The sequence below is a fragment of the Pipra filicauda genome, unplaced genomic scaffold, assembly GCF_003945595.2.
Source record: "Pipra filicauda isolate LSUMZ 115617 unplaced genomic scaffold, ASM394559v2 scaffold663_size174747_pilon, whole genome shotgun sequence".
NCBI lineage: Eukaryota > Metazoa > Chordata > Aves > Passeriformes > Pipridae > Pipra > Pipra filicauda.
In genome coordinates this window covers 82,488-89,598 of record NW_024104824.1, presented here as the reverse complement: position 1 = coordinate 89,598, position 7,111 = coordinate 82,488, and the positions used below count along the sequence as shown (strand labels likewise).

The following is a 7,111-nucleotide window of genomic DNA, read 5'->3' as shown; positions in this document are numbered from 1 at the left end:
CCTGTGCTTTGTACATTATTTAGATTGCAAATATTGTCAAGTAGGGATTGTATTTCCCCTTCATGAGCCCACTTGCACATGGGGCTTTTAGCAGCCAGTACGCATTAGCCCTTTTTATTAATTATTACAAATAAATTTTAAGTGATGCAACATAAATCTTGAGATACTAATAGTACATTAACAGATAAGGTGTAATTTAATTTGTGATAACTTTCTCTGCTGTTTTTGTCATTATTACTCATGTAGAGTATTTTGAGTGGATTTTCAATCTACTGATTTAGATTATTTTGGGTGGACAAGTGAAATCCCAAGCAAGTAGTCATGCAACTTCTATATTAAATACTCTTTGTAACTGAACTTCCCGAAGTCAACATTATGTGAGAAATACACGCAGGGACGGATTAAATGAAGGTCAGTTCTTACAGAGGAATTTGTCAGTGAAGTTCTTAGAATATCTTACCACAGAAAGAGACCTTGGCGCAGGCGTTTTGAGTAGTAATTAAATACCTTTAGGCAGGGGTCTTTAAGCACGGGGTTAAACCACGACAGCAGTACAGATTTTGGACAGATGACGGCTGTTCCTCACAACCTCCTTCCCTTCCCGGCGGTGCCGCTGTGAGGGGTCGCTCCCGCGGGCTGAGGGAGCCCCACCCGGCCCCTCAGGGCACCAGCAGGGGGCGCCTCCCCGTCGGGAGCGCGCCTGACAGCGGGCGGCGGCCAATGGGGGGCGAGGGCGGGGCGGGGGGCGTGTCCGCGAGCCACCTCCGCGGCGCTATAAAGTGCGGTGCCGGGGGCGTCGCGGAGCGGGCGTGACGGGCGGGTGTGAGGGGGTGCATCGCTGCCGCCATGGGGAACACCGTGGCCAGAGAGGATTTCGAGTGGGTCTACACGGACCAGCCCCACGCCGACCGCCGCAAGGAGATCTTGGGTGAGGAGTCGCGGTGCCGCCGCGTCTTGCCGCCGGGTCTTGCCGCCGGCTACGTGGCGGAGCGGGAGGGGGGGCACACACGGGCACCCCACAAAATGGCCGCCCGCGCCGGGGGGCGGCGGGGCCCGCGGGGGGCTCCCGGCGGGAAGAACGGAGCGGCCGGAGCTGGGCCGGGCCCGCGTACGTGGAGGCGGGAGCTGCCGCCTTGGCGGCGCTGGCGGGGGAGGGGAAGGGAAGGAGCGGGGGAAGGAGGGAGGGGGAGGGCGGCGGCCGGGGTTGTCTCCCGAGGGGCCGCCCCGCGGAGCCCTGCGAGCGGTCAGGCGGTGTCAGCACGGAGGTGACACCCCGCGCTCACGGGGGGGGATAACGGCGTCCTCCAGTGCCGCGCTTAATGCGGGGCTGAGCTCATTGCAGCCCTTCTGAATCGCGGGTGGGTTATTCGGTTCAGAGCCATTTCCTTCCTGGGTAGGCTGGAGGTGACACTGGTGCTTGCCGTGTACGTGTCTAGTTGCTGAGCAACGTGAAAGTGTTAAAATGACTTGATTCCGAGTGATTCATTATAGCAGCAAATATCACAAGTGGAAAGGTCATGCGTTTTCATTACCTTTGCAGACAATTCCTAATTGGGAAGAAGGGAAGGAAAGGCTCTATGTGCTGTTGTAATCTAGTTGGGGTAGTTGGCTGTGAGGAGAGCTTCGAAGTAACTCCTTTTTCTTTCTCATCTAGCTAAACATCCAGAGATAAAAGCATTGATGAAACCAGACTACAACCTGATCTGGGTGGTTGTGCTGATGGTTCTGGCGCAGTTGACTGCATTTTATCTAGTTAAAGACTTGGACTGGAAATGGGTAGTCTTCTGGGCATACGTGTTTGGAAGCTGTATTAGCCACTCCATGACTCTGGCTATTCATGAGATCTCTCACAATAGTGCCTTTGGCAACAGCAAAGCCATGTGGAATCGATGGTTTGGAATATTTGCCAACCTCCCTCTTGGTCTCCCATACTCCATATCCTTCAAGAGATACCACATGGATCATCATCGTTACTTGGGAGGTGATGGAATTGATGTGGACATTCCTACCAACTTCGAAGGCTGGTTTTTCTGCACCCCATTTAGGAAGTTCATGTGGATTGTTCTACAGCCTTTTTTCTATGCAATTAGACCACTCTGCATCAATCCCAAACCCATTACTCGACTTGAAGTAATCAATTTGTTGGCTCAGCTTTCCTTTGATGTTGTGATCTATTATTTATGGGGAGTCAAATCCATTTTTTACATGCTTGCTGGTTCAGTACTTGGACTTGGGTTGCACCCAATTTCAGGACACTTCATAGCTGAACATTACATGTTTTTAAAAGGACATGAGACCTATTCCTACTATGGGCCACTTAATTTGCTCACTTTTAATGTTGGCTATCACAACGAACATCATGACTTCCCCAATATTCCTGGCAAGAGCCTTCCATTGGTAAGTTTACTTCCAAGGTTTTTCTTAAATTAAGCTCTACTTTAACTTGAAAATTAGGTAGAACACTGACAGAAGAATAGAAGTTGGGAGATAAAAAAACCCCAAACAAAACAACAAATAACCAAAGAAAAAACACAACATGAGTGATAAAGGAGGTAATTACTTAGCATTTTAGTGGTATCTTCAATAAGCTTCCAGTGTGCTGACTGCCTCTTCCATAAAAGGAGAGGGGAGGAAAAGCATGTCTTATGCTTTTCACTAACTTTAGCTTCCTGTAATTACAACCTGTCTTCTGATTTCTTCGGTTTGTAAATATGCAGAAAGCTAGTTAAGAAGTTGCAAATAACTTTGGATATTTGTTGTCTCTGCAGTCTTAAGGACAGTGTTGTAATGTGTACTTATCCTTCAGTTTTTCCTATCAGTGACATTCTCTGCGGGGGGAAAAGGAGAGGGTTTGAGATTATGTTAATGTTTGTTGTACTGTTGACAAATGTTTAATAACTTTCCGGTCTGGAGCACCTCAGTTCCCTCTGGTAAGAGCCTTTGAACCCTAAATAAGTATCAGCTGACAGAATAATAAGTATCATTGACAGAATTAAGGCTTCTGTGCCATGACTTAGACCTGTCATGTCTGCATGAGTAGCAGAGGTGAAGTTTCTTCTCATTTCAGTCTTTGTTTCTTAAAGGCAGGAGTTTTGTTCTCATTGTATATGTGTTTCCCAATTGGAGCACAAGCTTCAGGGGACATTAAATTTGCAATTGGACAGCAGCTGTGGTGTTGGTCTTGTAGCTTTGTTATTGCACTTGGCAATAGTAAGACCTTATGAGCTTGCCCCTTTGGTGGAGTCTAAACTTTTTATTTCTGTTGTCAGTGGTGGAACTGTAGGTGAAAGAAGTATGCCAGCACTTTTAGCAGGGCAGGTAGATCATGTAATTGGTTTGAGGTTTTGTGTGTTTCTTGTTTTTAATGACAGATGATTGCTCTTATTCATAGATTTCATCTTTCAAACACAGCAAAAGTTGCTTTAAGTCATCTTTTATACTTAGGTCTGTGCTGGTGAACCAGAATTCCACTTCTTGCAGAGGTACTTCAGCTATAAATAGGCACGAATTTTTTCAAGTATTTAATTCCAGGGGTAAATACCCAGTTCTGCTGCAGGACTTGTAATCCACAGCTCTGATAAGAAAACAAAGCCTTCTTTTAGAACAGTGTAGTGAATCTGATTGGACTGGACTCTGCTATGCTGTGTGCTAAGATCCCTGAAGTCCTGAACACTTGATTCCTCAGCACTAGTGAGCTGAGGAGTGTTACTGTCGAATAAAAGTATAGATACAGTATTCTATAGGTGTGATGACAGATCCAAAGGATCTTTGGCTTCAAACTAGGCATGTAAATACCTTGGGTTTGTTTGTTGCTTACACAGATTAATATTATTGTTCTGACTAAAGCTATGGAATTTTGTGGGAAATCCTTTTTTTGTTCTGTTCAGGTTTTTAAGGCTTCAGGTGCTTGGCCTAAAATATCAGTAAGGACACCTAACTGAACCTGCTGCTCTCAGTTTAAAATAGTGGTTAAGTCAGCATGTACAGCTGAGAACAGTCTTTGGAAGCAGTTTATATTCATTCTTTAAAGTCTGTCTCCATAAAGGTTCCTCTGAAATAGAATTTTTTTTTTCTTCTGAATGCTGAGGTTTGAAACTATATGTAAGAATAGCTGTGTTAAAGATCTCTTCCTAGAACTCATAACATCCTTTTTTACTGGTACTCATATACCTATGAGTCAGCACTGAAGTGAGTCATCCCCTTTCAATAGCAACAAAACCACTTGTTTTTGAGAGCTTTATCATCCTGTGAGTAGCACAGTGAACAGACTTTGGAGTGCCAGAGGAGTTTGTTCTGGATATCTTCAAAAGCTGCACGTGAAGTTTACGTAACAACTAGGGAATTGCTTTTTCCTTCAAGAAACGTTCACACTGTGGCACTTGTGGCCCTTCCTGTATCATCTGACATCTGAAATGAAAGCGCTGTGCATTAGGTTACACATCGAGGTTACAATTTGCAAAGTTGTCGGAATTTGTGCTAATATAACTGGTAAATAAACGTCATATCTCTTCTTCAGGTGAAGAAAATAGCGGCTGAATACTATGACAACCTGCCACAATATAACTCTTGGATAAAAGTACTATATGACTTCGTGATGGATGACACAATCAGCCCATATTCACGCATGAAAAGGCAATTAAAGGGTGAAGTGAAGCAAGAGTAAACTTCTGGCAACCAAAAAACTTTGAAATGTCTGCTTGCTTTAAAGTGGCTGGTATAAAGGTCTCTTGCTAAAGCTGTTCACCTGTGTCCTGAATTAAGATGTACAGCAACATAGCAATGCATCCTTAAGGACTTTGTAGCAGACTCCTACCAGCTATAACATTCCTCACAGTCCTCAGAATTGTTGGTTTAATGTATCTCTGTTTGCCTAAGGATCAGTGTTATATGCATAATGCAAAATCACTTTGTTACAGGATTTACTTTGGTAGGTGTTAAATCGATATAAAATATGTCTGACTCATAATATTTTAAAAGTTCCCAATGTACTATACTGCCCTCAACATGCTGTTTAGATGACTGTAGTTTTAAAAGGCTGTACTTACCTGTTAATTCTGAACTAACATAATTTGTTAACTTAAACCTTCTGTTGAAAATGTTTCCAAACTTATGGTTGGAAGAGCTAAATTTGCACAGAAATGTTAAGTCTGCTTTTGTTTGAATATGTAATATGTCATTTGAAGCATTGCTTTAAAGTTTTAGCTTTTCTACTTAAAGTACCTTAAAGGAGCAATCTGTCAGAATGAAACCAGTATCCTCGAGATGGCTTCTGTGACTTCTTTGTTGAAAAAAAAAAAAAAGTGGGGAATTCAAGGGTATTGCCAACTCTGTGGTCCCCCTTACTGCCTGAGCTGCTTATGTTGGCATATAGTGTGAGCAGGTGGCATTTAGGAAACTTAAAATAACTGATTTGGGTTTTCACATTGGAAAAATTGTTACAGTTTGAGGTTTTTCTCATCTTCGAAGAAAAATGATTACCATGTTACCATGGTTTTAAATGCCATAAATATTTACACTCATTTGGAAATCTGGCTTGTATGGAAAATGGAATAGATTGAAACTGATATTGTTCTGGCAAACAAGGCTTGCTACAACCACTGACAGTTTTACTTATTGAGCATATTAGTAATTTATGGTTGTTAAATAATCTTGTTTGGTTTTTTCCTCATAAACCTACAGTACCCTTCATAAATACTTGTCTTTCTTACATATTAAAATGTGGTGAGAAGTGGTGATATCAAATTCCCTGCTTAAGAAGTTTTTAATTGGGAACAGAGAATGGATAGCCTTGCTGAAAACCGAAGAATCTCTCCATACCTCAGCACAGTAGATTTGCCTTCTACCATCTAATGCATTGATGATGGCTTTAAACAGTTAAAGGTGGCTACAAATCACCCTTAAATCTCAAATGGTCATTCTGTGGTATGTTCTTCACTAACCTGAAAGATGGAATCTGAAGAAGGTGGAATTTGTAGCCGCTGGTCTGCTGCAAGTAACTTAATTTTAGATGCCTTCAACTCTTGCATTTTGGTGTGGGTTTTTTAGGGTGTTTGTTTTTTGTGAGGATTTTTGGGGGGGGTTTTGTTTGGTGGGGGGGTTTGTTTGTTTGTTTTCTGTTTTTGTTGGTTTTTTGTGGTTTTTGTTTGGTTTGGGTTTTGTGGCTTGTTTTTTTTGTTTGTTTGTTTTTTTTGAAGAAGGTGAGTGCTTGAAAAGAATGTGTTGGTACATCTTAATCTCTGTTCGATTGTGGTCCTGTTCTTAATGTGTGTTTTGTTTATGGGCCCTTGCCTGTGGCTAAGCAATAGAAATGGAATGAAAGTATGCCAACCACTTCCAAAGTGACTTCATTGTGCCAGGAACATGAGAGATAGCCAGCATATTGCTCAGGGTAGAGTGTAATGTCAAAATATATGTTGTCCGGTATTTTTACATGTAATTAAAAAGCAAAGATTAAAGTAATATTGGGTGAATTTTTGATTGGTCCCCTTATGCTGAAAGACTTAAGCTTTAGAGAAATTTGGTATTTTTAAAGCAGATTCAAGACCTGTTTTATTGAGTGGTGGTATAGATGAACTATAAAGAATTGCTGCCTTTCCTCAGGAAAACTGACTTTGGTTGAAATACTTGTATAGGTTTAACAAGTTGCAAACCGGTTTCTTTTTAAGCCACTTAATTTAAGAAGAAAAGGGTGAGATTATCTCTGTTGAGGAATTATCATAGGTGGATGAAGGATGGAAAGCGTCTCCGAAATTTTTATGGCTAAGAGCTAAAGTTAAGAAATTCAGCTATCCTACATGAATACTTTAGATAACCAGAGTTCAGAGTCAAAATTTTATAGCTACTTAGTTACCTATGTTGTGGAATCACTTTCTGTCCCCCCAATGGGTAGTGCAAGTGTAAATTCCTGCTTTTAATCAGGACTGAAGTTGCCATGTCTCTTGTTTAAAATTGCAAATGTTGCTTTAAGGTGTTCTGGCTATTCTTTTCCAACTCCCATTATAAACACAGTTTTTCACTTCAAGAGGTGCAGAATAGTGGGGAATTCTGAGGGAGATATCTATGCTTGCCATAATCTTTCTGAAACATCTGCCAATGGCTACCTCTTGGAGAA

At 42.1% G+C, this 7,111-nt stretch overlaps 1 protein-coding gene across 1 annotated transcript; it reads left to right on the top strand.

Annotated features, from left to right (window-relative positions):
- Nucleotides 1-747: 747 nt before the first annotated feature.
- Nucleotides 748-5,742, top strand: DEGS1 (delta 4-desaturase, sphingolipid 1). Its single transcript, XM_027738962.2, has 3 exons — nucleotides 748-928; nucleotides 1,655-2,397; nucleotides 4,517-5,742. Exons 1-3 carry the CDS (start codon nucleotides 847-849, stop codon nucleotides 4,661-4,663), a joined length of 972 nt encoding a protein of 323 aa, XP_027594763.1. The 5' UTR covers nucleotides 748-846; the 3' UTR covers nucleotides 4,664-5,742.
- The last annotated feature ends 1,369 nt before the right edge of the window (nucleotides 5,743-7,111 follow it).

Coding starts and splice junctions, on each gene's coding strand:
- DEGS1 (XM_027738962.2), top strand. CDS start 847: ATGGGGAACACCGTGGCCAGAGAGGATTTCGAGTGGGTCTACACGGAC. Junction 929..1,654: donor CCGCCGCAAGGAGATCTTGG/GTGAGGAGTCGC, acceptor TTTCTCATCTAG/CTAAACATCCAGAGATAAAA. Junction 2,398..4,516: donor CTGGCAAGAGCCTTCCATTG/GTAAGTTTACTT, acceptor TCTCTTCTTCAG/GTGAAGAAAATAGCGGCTGA.